This window comes from Pelophylax lessonae (genome assembly GCF_965119305.1).
Source record: "Pelophylax lessonae genome assembly, chromosome: 3".
Classification (NCBI taxonomy): domain Eukaryota; kingdom Metazoa; phylum Chordata; class Amphibia; order Anura; family Ranidae; genus Pelophylax; species Pelophylax lessonae.
In genome coordinates, this window is record NC_138770.1 from 409,326,158 (window position 1) to 409,342,275 (window position 16,118).

At 44.1% G+C, this 16,118-nt stretch overlaps 1 protein-coding gene across 1 annotated transcript in view; it reads left to right on the forward strand.

Annotated features, from left to right (window-relative positions):
* Positions 1 to 261: 261 nt before the first annotated feature.
* The window catches only part of LOC309551262 (uncharacterized protein), a gene marked incomplete at both ends in the record, with an annotated part of 31,335 nt that continues 15,478 nt past the window's right edge, over positions 262 to 16,118 (forward strand). The window contains 3 exons of the mRNA XM_082251787.1: positions 262 to 543; positions 9,682 to 9,955; positions 14,997 to 15,134. Coding sequence (XP_082107913.1) covers positions 262 to 543; positions 9,682 to 9,955; positions 14,997 to 15,134 — 694 coding nt within the window. The remainder of the gene's footprint in view (positions 544 to 9,681; positions 9,956 to 14,996; positions 15,135 to 16,118) is intronic.

The following is a 16,118-nucleotide window of genomic DNA, read 5'->3' on the forward strand; positions in this document are numbered from 1 at the left end:
CCCTCTAGTGATACCCCCACCGACTAGCACATATAGCTATAGCGTCCAACAGGACAAAGTACGGCGAACAGTCTCTAGCATATCAAATCCTTTCATTATAAGCATACAGGGTGTGTCGTGAGCTAAGCTCTCAGTGTCACTGGGTTTACTTATACCTTGGAGCTCCGTGATTCCCCCCACCTGTCAGGTTTGGTGCAGTCCTACACGATATAAGCGGTAGCCGCCAATATGGCGCAGGTAGACTTGCTGTGATCAGACATGATGGCGGGGGAGGCCAGTACAGAGCGATGTGAGATGTGTTTCGCCAACTTGTTGGTTCCGCGGCCTAATCAGTGTTGGGAACCGCCAGAGCGGGTGCGAGCAGTGGACGGAGAAAAGCAGTTGGAGGGCGCCACCTATAGGGGGTTAGTGGATATGAGCGATGAGATCCTACTGCACATTCTGGATCTCCTGGATCCCCTCTCATTGCTGAGTGTTGGTGGAGTGTGCACCGATCTGTACAGAGTCAGTAACACTGATAGTCTGTGGGCCAAGCACTGCCAGGTAGGTGAACTGTGTGCTCATCTCCTCACATTGTAATGGATCTGTGAAATTCCTGCAAATGTCCCTATACACTGTACTAATGACATGTAACCTGACCTAGTGACACTAGATCAGCCTTCCTCATCTCTTACCTTGGGGGAATCCTCTAACCTTTAGGATCTACAGCTTGTCATGTGTTTGTATAATCTGTAGGCTCTGGGATGTGCTCAATAAAATGAAAGCGGTGTAGTATTTTAATGTAAAATAAAAACTAATAGTATTTACCCATTAAGTGTCGGTTCACATTGGTGTGATGTGGGAACCCTGCGAATCCACTGCGGGTTCCCGCATTGCACCAGACTCGCAGGCAGATCACACTGCCATATGCGAACTGCTGGGGGTGTCAATACAAAGTTAATGACCCCCCCCCCCCCCAGATTAGTTTGCATATCAGTGTGAACTGTCACTTTGGACAGGAATTCGATCGCATAGGTCTGAACACTGATGCAATCTGATTCTGGTGCAAACCAAAAAAGGTCCTGTGCGACTTTGGTCTGAATGCGATATGAATTCAGCCATGTAATCTGCATAGCTGAATTCACATTGCATGTGATTTGCACAGCAGTGTGATGCGTATAACATGCGATGTCTGACATTGCATATGTGAACCAGTACCGTATTTTTCGGACCATAAGGCGCACCGGATTATAAGGCGCAGTATCAGTTAACAGTAAATTTTCAAACTATTTTCATATATAAGGCGCACCGGATTATAAGGCGCACATTTTTTATGCAACGTTGATCCGCACGGGGTTTACTGGCAGGTGCTCAATTTGCAAACATTTTTCATGGTTTGGCATAGCCTTTAAACGCAGCCTAAAAATAATCAAAACACTAAAAAAAAATACAAAGAAAAATCACTCACTTTTATTAAACTTTTAAACAGCTTTATTTTACAGTCGGCTCTATTCATCTTCCATGAAACCTTCAAACTCTTCATCCTCCGTAACTGTTTTGAGATCCCTTCAATACTCAAGGTTCATATATAAGGCGCACCGGGTTATAAGGCGCACTGCTGGTTTTTGATAAAATTTTAGGATTTTCAGTGCGCCTTATAGTCCGGAAAATACGGTACTTAAGTTCCACCCAAAAGTGGAACTTCCGTTTTAGGTAGTAATAACCCCCTGACATGCCACATTTGGCATGTCCTTTTTTTTGGGGGGGGGGGGAGCGGGTACCTAGTTTTGACATGTACCCGCTCCTACTTCCGCTCGGAGCGCCGCGGCGCCCTGAACGGAAGTTCTCCTCCCCCCCCCTCCCTCCCTGCAATCTTCTGGGACATGTCAGATGTCCCAGAAGATTGCCGGCCAATCAAGACGTGCAGCGCAACTCGCGCATGTACAGTGTGCGTACCCGGCTGTGAAGCCGCAAACTGTCACAGCCGGGTGCCCACACCAGTGATGCCGGTGCCGCCGAGGGAAGAGGATCGAGGCTTCGGGCGGCCGCATCGTTGGACCGTGGGACAGGTGAGTGAAGAGGCTGGAACTCCGCTTTAAGGACCAGGCCTATTTTTGACACTTGTTGCTTACAAGTTAAAATCCGTTTTTCTAGCAAAAAAAAAAAAAATTACTTAAGGCTACATTCACACCTGAGCGTAGCGAATTTTGCCGCGATTTTTACCGCGATTTTTGTGCAGGCGTTTTTAGATTGAATAGAGACCAATGGAAAACGCCTGTAATCTGCCCAAAAAGAAGCTCATGTACTTTTTTGAGCGTTGGGTGTTTTGCTCACAGCGTCAAAACGCTCAGATGTGAACAGGGGCCATTGAAATGAATAGGATTTGTCTTGTTGGGCGTTTTGAGAGCTGATCCTAGAGCAGAAAAACTCCCCAAAAACGCCCCAAAACGCCTAGATGTGAACGGAGCCTAAGCCCTGTTCACACTGTATTTCAGCTCCTAAAACGCTCAGCTCTGAATTCTCAAAACGCCCAACAAGCCAATCCTATTCATTTCAATGACCCCTGTTCACATATGAGTGTCTCCTCACATGTGAACTCCTGAAGCTCAAAAAAAGTGCATGAGCTTCTTTTTTGGCAGATTACAAGCATTTTGGTTAGATGTCAATGTCTGCCTCCAAACACCTGCAAAAAAAGCCCAAAATAAAACGCGTGAAAAGGATATGCTCAGGTGTGAATGGAGCCGTAGAATATATATATAAATAAATTTTTTTCTAGAGAATAAAATGGGAGATTGTTGCAATACTTTATCACACAGTATTTGCGCAGCGGTCTTACAAACGCAATTTTTTTTTTTTTGTTTTTTATATTTACTAAAAAAACTAAAGTTAATCCATTTTATTTTTCTATGTAATGTGAAGGGCAATGTTACGCTGAGTAAATTGATCTAGAACATGTCATGCTTAAAAATTGCGCATGCTCGTGCAATGGCGACAAACAGTGGTACTTAAAAATCACCATAGGCGACACTTTAAAAACTTTTTTACAGGTTACAAGTTTAGAGTTAGAGGAGGTCTAGGGCGAGAATTATTTCTCTCGCTCTAACAACCATGGCGCTACCTCGTGTGGTTTGAACGCCGTTTACATATGTGGATGCGACTTGCATATGTGCTTTGCTTCTGCGCGCTAGCTCGGAGGGACGGGGTGCTTTTAATTTTATTTTTACATGTTCCTTTTTTTTTTTTTTTTTCTTTTTTTTTAAAAAAAAAAAAAAAAACTTGATCACTTTTATTCCTATTAAAAGGAATGTAAACCTCCCTTGTAATATAAATAAGCAGGACAGATCCTCTTTAATGTGAGCTCTGCAGTCAAAGACCTCAAATCTCACATCTACACTTAAAACAAAAACATTTTTTTTTTTTTTTTTTTCTGAAGGAAAAAAAATGAACCCTTTAAGGCCATTGGGAGGAAGCGATGTATGACCTCGCTCCGGTACTCAAGGCCATAGTCGAGTGGGGGCCATCTTGCCCTCAATCCACTTCCTGCCTGGAATGGACTGGATCATTTTCCCTGCTACCGACGGCTCCGGTAGTGGGGAAAACGGGCAGGAGGAGGGGTGGGGGGCACTTCTCTCGCCGCCCATAAGTGATCCAGAGGCGATCTGCAGCTGGGACCATTCTTAGGTGAAAGGACCACCGGGCGTGTAGAAAAATACGGGGTTTATGGCAGCTATCTTCTGCCACAACACTGGTATTTAACGTCAAATTACCGACTTGCCTACATGGTGGGCAGTCCGGAAGTGGTTAAAGTAAAAATAAAGGCAACACTTTTTTTTTCCCAAGAGGATTGGAAGGCTTTCCAGGTTTTTATGGCTGCCTTTGCCCCTGTAAAGGAGATTTATCCTTTGTCCAGTTTACGGTTTCATTGAAAGTAAAAGAAAATCCTATCATTTGTTGTCCCCACATCAGTAATATAGGGGAAATCTTCCAATGGCGACATGTTTCGGTGAGCTGGGGGTCCCCAGGGAATTCCCTTAATATGTGGGGATTTCCTCTCCCAGTTTGGCTATGGGACAGAAAGTGGAAGGGAAATCTCTGAAATGGGAAAGAGATGGGGTGTGTTTGTGTGTGCATGGGGAGTTTTGCCTATAGTTCTACTTAAATATTCAGAACGAGGTGTACTTACTGATGCATGCTCACTAATGAGATCCCACCCCAGTCTGAGGGTAATATCCCTCAGTTGCATGACTTCACAGCCTTCCACTAATGGCCACTCAGACCTGAGCACTCTCACAAGGGGAGGCCCCTTGTTCCTCCAGTATTGCAAATGATCAAGGGCCAGTGGTGTATTTTGGTTTTGTGCTGTCCTAGGCAAGACTAAAATTGGGCGTCCACCTCACCCCCCCTCCTATGTTAATTTGCCCCACTCCTTTTTTAACGGATGGGACTCCCTCCAAAATTGAAGGACTTCAAGTCCCAGTATGAGATCTCACGAGAGGGGATTGGAGAGACACATGGGGGTGAGGGAGGGAGAGGGGAGGTGAGAGAGATAGATGGGAGGAGAGTGGGGGAGGGATGAGGGAGGGAGAGTGGGGGGGGGTGAGAGATAGATGAGAGAGGGAGGAAGGATGGGAGAGAGAGGTGGGGGAGAGAGAGAGAGAGAGAGGGGGGGGGTGAATGGCGGCTCTAGCAACCAGTGGCCAAGAGTCTCAGGTGGAGGGGGGCGGCTTTTTTGCTGCTCCCCTGCAAAGTGCCACCCTAGGCCTGGGCCTTGTTGGCCTAGGCCAAAATACAGCACTGTCAAGGGCTCCAATGGGTTTGGCGTGCTGATGGGTGCGTATAATTTGATGCGGTAGGGGATTCGTGACTGGTGAATGTAAATTGATTGGGAGGAGGAAGCTATCAAGAGTAGAGACCAGCTTGAGCATGTTAGGACTAGGAAATCCTATCCAATCCTGTAGAAGGTTCTTCCTGACCTTATCCCTGAGGTGGACTGATGGATTAGTCATTTGATTGCATTGGCAAACAATTATCTTAAACGATGGGGGCATTCCCTGCCCTACAGCTGCATGTATGTAAGGGGTGTGTAGATATACAGCTGAAGGGGAAGGAATGCCCTGGCTAAAGAGGAATAGGCCTGTACCTCATGAGTTTACTTGTGGGCTTACGCACGTGGATTTGGATCCTAATGCAAGCATGCCTGAACTAATCGCTGATCAGGAGGCACTCTTCAAAGAATGGTCAGTGCCTTTACCAAGCATCTTCCCTGTATAGAAACATTTGCCATGCTCCTGAATTAAAAGGAGTGATGATGGCTCCTTACCACTGACCTTGGTGGTCAATGTCTGCTGCAAATTACCACCATGCTTCATTGCTACTGGAAGAACATGGAATCTTTGATGAAAAACACTGCTCTAGATGAAGGTAGACTGGACAGTATATGTGAGTGCTTTGCGTAAGAATATGCTAAAATTGTCTAGTGAGCTTGCTGCTTTAGGTGATCGGCGGCAGCTAGAGTCAATATAGTTAACTTAGTGTTCCTTTCCTGAACAGAATTTACTAGTGATTTTTCCATTCATCTGTAGTAAAGAGAAGTGCTGCTTAGGTTTGCCTCCTCATGCATCCTAGATGTTAACCTCCAACCATCCCTTTTTTTTTTTTTTTTTTTTTTTTTTACCCCTTAAATTGATCATCAGGCAGCTGTTAATGTACAACTTTTGTCTTCTGCTGTAAAGGTGTATCTGGGCAGACACACAAATGAGGCTGATCCTTTTGCTGTACATGCAGTAATTCAGTCTTTTAATTTGATTTTTATTTAATTTTTTAATTAAAATACAATGTCTCTGGGAAAAGATACGTCTAGTTTGGTTAAGACCGTGCCACATGCCTTATATAGAACAAATTGTACCTGCTATTTTGGGATTTTTAAGTGCATAAAACAATTCTTAGCAAAAACTCAAGTTTTTAAATATTACAATGTTAATTCCTTTTTTAAAACCTCACCATCCCATATAAAAACAGCTGGATGGTGAAACAGTATAAAGACCGCCGTACCTGACGACATATCGGCAGTTGAGGACCTCAATGCATTTAAATTAACCAAGAATTATCAGGGGAAGAGGGCATGGTGGTTGGTACACTTTTTGAGAAAGTAGATCTAATTTATACAATTCCTGCTGGATAGCTCAGTATTGCGTTATTGCAATGGCAGAGTTTCTAAATCTTCCATTTTGGCATCTTTTTCCAGACCCCCTTTAATATTGGCTTGGGTAATGATTTGCCACCCCTTATGTCTCCAGCTGTACACTTTGCACTCTGGATAAACACACACTTTATGAAGGTTCTTGGTGAATTGAAACAAGGTTGAGGTCTACTTATAGCATTGAGGCACCCACAATTGCCTATAGGTCATCGGGCATGGCATTCATTTTTTTTTTTTTTTCTATCTGCAATCGAGTGCCTCAATGCCAGAAGTAGACCCCAAATTGTTTCAATTCACCAAGAACCTTCATAGAGTAAGTCTGTTCATCTAGAGTGCAAAGTGTACCGCTGGAGACGTAACAAGGGGTGGCAAATCCTTACCCAAACCAATATTGAAGGGGGTCTGGAAAAAGCTACGAGCTACTGATGGCTAGCCAGCAGGAATTGTATAATATTAGATCTACTTTCCCAAAGTGTACCAATCACCATGCCTTCTTCCCCCTGATGGAAGATTCTTGGTGAATTTAAAAGGCATTGGAGTCTATAACATTGAGGCACTCCCAATTGCTAATGTCGTCGGGCGTGGCAGTCTTTTTTTTATTTTTTATTTTTTTCTTGTGGTTGTTTTAAAGCTTTATTAAACGTTTCAAAATGCAGTTCTTTTCTAGAATGGTTTTATGCGCCAAAAAAAAAAATCCAAACCTGCAGGTACAATTGATCCTCTTGCTTTCTACAAGGTTTAATGGGGATTTGTTCTCGTGTTTTTTTTTTTTCCCTTAATACAGTTTTCTGACAAATGACAATCTCAAATGTTTGAACCTAATTCATTGATGGTAGCTTGTTCTGTAATTCTGACTGGCTGGCTAGAAACTTCTACAAGTATGGTCAGCATTGGACTGCTCAGATTGAAGGTGCAGTCACTAGTGGCCAGTTTCTAGACCTAAAGTCATCTCTATGCTGAGGCTATCCCCTACTAATCCTGTTGCCTGCTCCCTCTCATCTGGGTAGTAAAGGTTGATTAAGTGGGATTTAAAAAATGGCCACCTAAGGTATAGTATATCCAACAGCTTTATTGGATAAAAACTCATTTCAAAAATGTTTAAAGGAGGGCCCCGTTTACCTTGTCGTATGCCAAAACTCGGACAGAAATCCTTGCACCAACTGCAACTCCATAGGTACAGCTTTTGACCTATACAACCTAGTACAAACTGGACTCTAGCATACCTTTGCTTTGTATACCATATATTGCAGAACAGGGATATGCAAACGATGGCCCTCCAGCTGTTGCAAAACAAGTCCCATCATGCCTTTGGGTGTCATGTTTGTGGCTTTCAGTCTTGCTATGCCGCATGGGACTTGTAGTTCTGCAACATCTGGAGGGTCAGTTTGCATATCCCTGGTGTAGAATATCTATATAGTCAAATGACACGCGTTGTGCTGTTAGACAATGCTGCGCTGTTGAAGGCTGCAGACGCCTTCAATACTGCTATTTGTACATCTGTTAATATTGCTATTTAGGTGGTACTCCATTGCCTACATAGTTGTGACATTTATTATGCGGACAGATGAATATACTGGTATGCCATCATGTGGTCCAGAATGAACCTTGAAACAAAAGGGCAGCAAATTGGATTATAGATTATCAGTATACATATAAAGGATATGGCAGACCTCTTTAAAGTGGAACTTTAGTCAAAACCACTTCGTAAAAATGTTCTTTAGCAAGGAACACATATTCCACATTAAATTATGCTATCATGAGTGTGCGCTGTAAATGGCCTCCAACATTGTTTCGGTTTCTTTTTGCTGGAGGCTGCCAGTTTGCTAAAGCCCCTGAGCAGCCGTAAATCTTTAGGCTTTCAGCAGATCATCCTCTAGTGATCAGCCCAATGCAGAAATGGAGAGCAATTGAGCATCTGCAGAGCAGGGTGGGTGAGTGTATTACTGGATTTTAAACAATACTTTTTTTAATGTGTTGCATAGCTATACGTGCAAACGGGGCCAGCCTGAAGTAATCTAGCAGGTAGTGGCATCTTAAGAGCATTATAGGCCCCTGGGCAATGCAGTGCATTGGGGCCCTGCCTACACAATCACCCACGAGAATAAAAATGCTAATTATCGATAAGGCGATATTTATTGGTACAGCAGTGCCAGGCTAATGACAGCTTCCAAGTTCGGCAGCTGGGTCCGATGAAAACACACCCGGACGGGAGTCAGACTAAACTCTCCTGGGTGTGCTTGGCTGGGCCACTGGGCAGGTGGGGCCCCCCAGGCAAGCGGGGCCCCTGGGCAAGTGCCCGGCATGCCCATTCGGTAAGATGGCCCTGCTAGCAGGATTTAAAGTATAACTAAAGGCAAGACATTTTTCCTTGGCTAGATGGAGTGCAGAAGGAATGGAATGCTTGTCAGTTTCTATTGTCTGTGCCCCCGTTAAGTAGTCACCCCAAGAAATTCCCTTAATTTGTAGGGATTTCCTATATGGCCATGTGATAAGTGAAGGTAAATCACCGCTATGAGACACAGATGGTGAATATAATCCTGCAGAACTCAATCCAAAATGAGAAGTTTTGCCTATAGTTCTACTTTAAGGTTAAAGTGCAACATTAGTCAGAACATTGCAGGAATTGTTCCAATAAAGCTGCTGATCTTCAGTCACTGAAGAATACAGGTGCTCACTGGTGCCAGCTGCCAAGCATAGACCGAATAGTCTTTCAGCTGGATAGTGTAAGTTTGAAAAAATGTTTGAGTATCAAATTATGACTCGATGAGACCAGCCTGGATGTTCAGACCTCTTATCCCAGCTTTAAATACAAGCTCCTTCAGGCAGCTCTTTGAGCTGAAAGATATCCCACCATGTTTGGAAGGTTTGCATTGTCCTTTCCTGAGTTGACTGCCCTTCAGACTGCTTTTGGTCTCAGAGTTGCCCTTGTCCCCTAATCAACACTAAAGAAAACAGGATTTTTTTTCTTCATAAAACAATTTTCTTGGAAGTAATTAAGGGCGATTACTCCCACTCAACTTTTTTTTTTTTTTTTTTGTTTGTGGTGTACCCTTACTGCTTTGCAAAAAACTAGAAAATGATAGAAGTGCCGAGGGTTATATTTGGTTGACCAAGCCGGTTTCACATGTATGCGAATTGGATGCAGTTTTCATCTAATTAGCATGACCTCCGAGTGTGACGGGGGCTCTCAATGGAGCTGGTTCACACCTATCTGGGGCAGCCAGCCGTGTTGTGATTTCCAAAAGGGTCCGGTGCAGGTGTGAATTCAGACCTGGACCCTAGGCTGGGAACTGCTCCTGCACATATGTGAACCCTGCCTTGCTTGCTGGTGTTGAGGCTGCAGCATAGCCCCAATGAACTCCCAAGAAAAGGATGTTAAGGAAAGTATAAACTGTGGTAAGTGTATTTTGGTATTCTAAAAAAAGTAACGGATGTGCCAGTGTAAGCGTGTCCTTAACACTTAGGATTTTTTCTTAACTTTTTTTTTATTTTTTTTATTTTAGGTTGTCTTTGGCTCTGATTTTAGGACAGGCTGTGGTGACTGTACCCCCAAAGAAGCTTTTAAACTTCTTTACATTTGGAGGAAGTTGTACAGGACATTACCATACAACAGGCAATTGCAAGACCTCTTTTTTTCAGGGGATACTCCAAAAAGATATTGGGTACAGTTGCTAACACTAGAAGAAATGGTTCCACTCCCCCCTATCGAGCTTCCTGATCACGAAATTGTAGATATTTGGGGTATCAAGCGAGATCTCCTTGACGAAAAACATAAAGGTTAGTACCATTGCTGCTGCCAAACATTTGTGCAACTATCCCTAAATCTTTCAGTGATCTATGGTTTGGAGGGCCTTTTTGCAAACGAACAAATTTTTAATTCTTGTGAATAATGGGGGTGGTGGTTATGCTTCATCCCAGTTTCTTGGGGAAGCGAAGTACTTGAGGTTGAGACTGTTTGTGCATTGTGCTTGAACTTTTATCACTGTGGTTCCCCAACTGTAAGTACCCCAACAGGTGATGCTTTGGCAATTTCCCATAGATGAAATGGAGCACTGAAGAACCTGTGCAAGGTGAGGGTTGCTTAAAGCTGTATTAAACTCAAACTCAAACTCCAAAAGATTATATTGGAGCTTACCAATCAGATGTGGTGGCTGCATTTTTTTTTTCTTTTTTTGACTGATACAGCCATTACATCAAAGAATCAATAAGCTGCCATATAGTTTGCTTTTGGGATTAGTGAAGTAACTGTTTTACTTAAAAAGGAAAGTCCTGCTTACCTGCATTGGTTTTACACAGAACAGCCCCGATCTTTTCTGCGGTAACCCACTGGTGCTCCTGGCTCCTCTATAGGGGCACCCATACATGCTCACTCCCGAGCCACCCTGTCTGCCTCTATTGACCAACAGGGCATCTTGGCCCCACTCTCTCAGAATGTGACGGCAGCAGGTGCATGTGCCCTGTGAGGAGAGCTGCTGCTCTCATGCACAGCATTGGGTTGAGAATGGGCTCAGGTAAGTTTTAGGCCCTGTTCCCACCCGTGGTGGTATAGTGGGAGAGACTGCACAGCACCGCCGTTCTCCACAGCATGCGCTGATAGCTGACAGCCTCACCTAGACAATAGTGTATCGCTCCGTCCGTCCTTGTGATACACTATTGTCTAGGTGAGGCTGTCGGCTATCGGCGCACGCTGTGGAGACCGGCGGCGCTGTGCAGTCTCTCCCACTATACCACCACGATTTCCACAATTTACTTGATGCTATGGAAATTCAGGTCTGCTCTGACAATGCTACAACAGTAGCTTACCTGAATCACCAAGGGGATACCAGGTCAAGACCTATGTTGGTACTAGCCCAGAAAATCCTAGGCTGGGCTGAAGTCGGCCATTCATATAAAAGAAGGCAACTGGGAAGCAGATTTCCTCAGTCGCCATCCAATAAGACAAGAATGGGAACTAAATCTCAAAGTATTTCAGACACTAGTCCCAAAATTTGGCTGCCCAGAAGTAGATTTATTTGTCAGACTACAAAACAAAGATAAAAAGCTTTCCCTTTCACGGGAAAGACTGATGTTGGGACCTGAATGCTCTGGCCCAAACATGGCAGTTCGAGTTAGCTTATGCCTTTCCCCAACCAACTCTTATACCTCGCGTTTTACAGAAGCTCAGTTGTTCCCCGGAACTTTGCCTCCTTTTAATTTCAACTTGGTGGCCAAGGAGGGCATGGTTTGCGACCCTGAAAGAGTTATCAGTAGCACCTCCTTGGAAGCTTTTGAACCACCCAGACCTGCTATTGCAGGGACCAGTTTGGCACCCCATGCTGGAATTCTTCCAGTTGACGGCCTGGTTAGTGAGCGCCAGATCCTTGGATTAAAGGGCTACTCGGAGTGATAGACACACTCCTGAGCAGGAAACCAGTACAAGGAAAATATACTTTGGAAAACTTTTTGTACTTTTCGTAGGCAGAAGCAAATTTCTTCTGCCTCGGTCCCCATAATCTGGGTAGAGAAGGGTGTGGCGGTTAACACACTTGGGTACAAATAGCAGCTTTGTCTTTCTAGATGCGAGACTTGCAAAAAACCTTTAGCCCCCATGCACACTGGACGTTTTTGGAGCTGCTGTTAGACTTTTTTTTTTTTTTTGCAGCTGCAGAACACCCATCCATGTTCTATGGCCTCATGCACACATAAAGCTTTTAGGAGCTCCAAGTGGCATAGGCGTTTAGTTTAGGCATAGCTGCAAAAAAACCCAGGAGCTGCAGCGTCACGCTGTAAAAACGTCTGACGCTGCTAAAGGCTGAATAGCGTTGCTTAACGTGCGTTAAGCCACGTTATATTTTTTTTTTTTTTTTCTTCCATTCAAAATCAATGGGAGCCTATTGATTTGAATGGAAGGCGCATCGCAAGTCGGATCAGGATGATCCGACTTGCGGTGCGACTTGCGCTGTGAGAATCTTAAGGGGGAACTCCACGCCAAAATGGGGGAAAAAAACTGCGTGGGGTTCCTCCCCAGGTTCCAAACCAGGCCCTTCGGGTCTGGTATGGAATTTGAGGGTAGCCCCATGCCGAAAAAACAGCGTGGGGTCCCCCCAAAATCATACCAAACCCTTATCCGAGCATGCAGCCCAGGAAAGGGGAGGGGACGAGTGAGCGGCCCCACCCCCCCTGGAACATACCAGGCCACACGCCCTCAACATGGGGGATGTGGGTGCTTTGGGGCAGGGGGGGGCTCTGCACCCCCCCCCCACCCCAAAGCACCTTGCCCCATGTTGAGGACAAGGGCCTCATCCCCACAACCCTGGCCGGTGGTTGTGGGGGTCTGCGGGCAGGGGGCTCATCGGAATCTGGGGGCCCCACGGATCCCGGACCCCTCCCTATGTGAATGGGTATGGGGTACATTGTACCCCTACCCATTCACCCCCATAAAAGGCAGTGTATGTAAATGACAGGAGACATTTTGAAAAGTTTTTATTAAAAATCTTCATCTGGTCTTCTCCGCTCTGGTCTGTAGGCCTGTGATTACTTTCTTATACTCTCACTTGTTTGCCGTCCTGGAAGGGAAGGAGAAAACCGTCTGTTAGACTTACGGTAACTGTGTTTCCACAAACCTTCCAGGACAGCAGGCTTACTTCCCGCCCTGTTAAAAGGGTGAGGAAAGAATGTATGCAATAGGTGGTAAGTACTGAAGTGATTCCTTGTGAATCGGGATGGAGAACTACTTTTTACAACTTGAGGGACAAGGGGAAGGATGGGGCATTTTAACAGCTGTGAACTGATTGTTGCCTGTAGGTAGGAGTCTCTCATATTTCACTTGTTTGCTTTCCTGGAAGGTTCGTAGAAACACCGTTGCCGGTAAGTCTAATGAATGGTTTTTAATTTTGATTATGGCTTACAGTTAGTAAAAACCAAAAATTCAGTATCTCAGAAAATTAGAATATTGCATAAGTATGCATTACAGAAATGTTGGCTTAATGCAAAGTGTCCATGTACAGTATAGTATTGCATGAATTACTGCATCAATGTGGCATGGAGGCAATCAGGCTGTGACACTGCTGAGGTGTTGTTGAAGCCCAGGTTGCTTTGATGGCAGCCTTCAGCTCATCTGATTTGTTGGGTCTGGTGTCATCTTCCTCTTAACAATACCCCACAAATTTAGGGGTTTAGGTCAGGTGAGTTTTCTGACCAATCAAGCCCAGTAATACCCTGATCATTAAACCAGGTATTGGTACTTTTGGCAGTGTGGGCAGATGCTAAGTCTTGCTGGAAAATAAAATTGGCATCTTCATAAAGCTGGTCAGCAGAGGGAAGGATTAAGTGCTCTGGAATTTCCAGATAGAGGGTTGTGCTGACTTTGGAATTGATAAAACAGTGGACCAACACGAACAGATGACATGGCTCCCTAAATCATCACTAATTGTGGAAACTTCACACTGGATCTCGTGCAACTTGTATTCTGTGCCTCTCCACTTTTCTCCAGACTCTAAGACCTTGGTTTCCAAATGAATGCAAAATTGTATTTTCATCCAAAAGGACTTGAACCACTGAGCAACAGTCCAGTCCTTTTTCTCCTTAGCCCAGGTAAGATACTTCTGACATGGTCTCTGGTTCTGGAGTGGCTTGACACAAGGAATGTGACAGTTGTAGCCCATGTCCTGGATATGTCTTGGTGTGGTGGCTCTTGAAGCACTGACCCCAATCGTAGTCCACTCCTTGTGAATCTCCCCCAAATTCTTGAATGGCCTTTGCTTCACAACAGTGGCGTTACTAGGGTTGGTGTCACCCGGTGTGGGAAAGTCACACCCCATCCCCTCCATCAGTATAGACCCCCCCCCCCCCTCAGTGCAGACTCATTTGTGCTAGCGGGGAGGTGAGGGTTTGGCTATGTGCTGGGGGGTGCTATGGGAGGGGGAGAGGGCTTATGCTCTTTTGGAGGGTTGAATTTCAAATCCAACCCCCCATTTCTAGCAAGTGACCTTCCTCTCCCCTCCCATAGTGCCGCCCAGCACATGTCCTGACCCCTTAACACATGATCAGCTGTCAGACCATGACAGCTGATCATGTGACGTAAGCAGAGCCAGTAACCAGCTTTTTTCCCCTCACGCTAATGGCGAGGAGACAAAAAGCTGGCTGCTGTCAGAGGGACATCAGTCCTGAAGAGGAAGAGCCACTGCTGCCGCATGTGTGCCCCGTCAGTGCCGCCTCATCAGCCCACATCAATTAAGGTGAAAAATTACCTTAGTAATTTTATAACCAACTATAAAAACGCGTGTGTTCAAAATCGGCTTTTTTGTTCAGCAAAAAAACCCCAGTGGTGAATAAATACCACCAAAAGAGAGCTTTATTTATTTGAAAAAAATCACTTTATTTGAGTACAGCGTTGCATGACCACGCAATTGTCATTCAAAGTGCTACAGTGCTGAAAGCTGAGAATTGGCCTGGGCAGGAAGGGGGTTTAAGTGCCCAGTAGGCAAGTGGTTAAAGACTCAGGGAAGCTTTACAGGTGTTTTGAGTTAGCGGGTTAGTGTGACACCATGAGTCTATACAGTATATAACTTTTTCACAATAGTCAAATTTTCTGAGATACTGAAATTTTGGCTTTCACTAGCTGTAAGCCATAATCAAGTCAAAAATGCATGAAATATCACTCTCACTTTTTGAATTGAAATACTGTTTGTTTTTTTTTGTCTTTTTACTTGTATTGAGATGCACCAGTAATAACTGAAATTGCACAGCCAGACATTAAGAGAATGGAAGTGCAAGTCTAGGGTTTATTTAAAAGTAGCAAAGTGGATTGTTGCACTGAATTTCCTGTATCTTTGTTCAGTTACAGATGAGTGTCTTGAAGATGCACAAGTGTCCATCTTCAAATATGAGTGGAAAGAACTGAATAGCTTGGCAATCTCATACCATGGTGACTACTCCAAAATTCAGATGCATGTTCTTTCTAAGATGAATGCTGAATGTAAGTGTGCCAAATTGTTCATATGGTATAAAGATCCTTTCTGCGGTGAAGAACCTTTTTTTTTTTTTTCTCATTCAAGTATTTTATTATGAACATACAACAAAAATGTGAGATTGATTCCAAGTAGAGTGGCGAAGTAGAACAAGAACCTTTTTTTTTTTTAAAGTTTAAAAATCTGTGATTTGTGTAAAGCTGGATAGACTGCTCAAATCTTGGCTGGTTTAGCAGGGATTGGTCGAAATTCGAACCATGTGCGGGCAGACTGATTGTACTGAAGTTGATCGCTCAATTTAGGTACAACCAGCATGTCGCATTTTTCATGCAATTGCCAATTACTGTTCTCCCAGTAGGTATGGCCACTGGTGCTCCACCCTCTCTGGGAAAACACAATAGCTCCATGGGGGGGGTCTAAGTAAAGGTTTACTTTTTTGCAACCCATAGCTGCAGGAAAGAAATTGCTTCATCTGAACTAGCTTATTGACTTTGTTCACTTATGGTGCCGCTATCCATTCGTATTTTACAGTTGTAGAGAAGCTAAGGATTATCGAACATGAGAGATTTTTTTATAAAATTGGAGAACTGCAGCAATACACTTTACAACTAGTTTATCATACTGGATTCTCCAGAACTTAAATGGATAAGACTTGAATGCATTTTTCAGCCTCCACATATAGAATACCCTATTGGAAGATGTGTCTGCAGAACGGAGTACAGGAAAAGGGGTCATCGCATCTTGGATTTCTTGGAATTGATTTTGTCCCGTTAGTCAGTGATTTTTGTGAGCTGTATGATGAAGCTGTAGAAATTCCTTGGGACTTGAAAGACTTAGAGCTGTCTGCTCTTGTGATATCTACACTGAAACATTTATAACGCCATTAACAATGGCAAGAGCTTTTAGTCTTAGATGTATATACATAATAAAAGTTTGTGCTAATAAAATATTAAAATTTGCACTTTAAAATGGATTCTGAGGTTTTTAAAGTG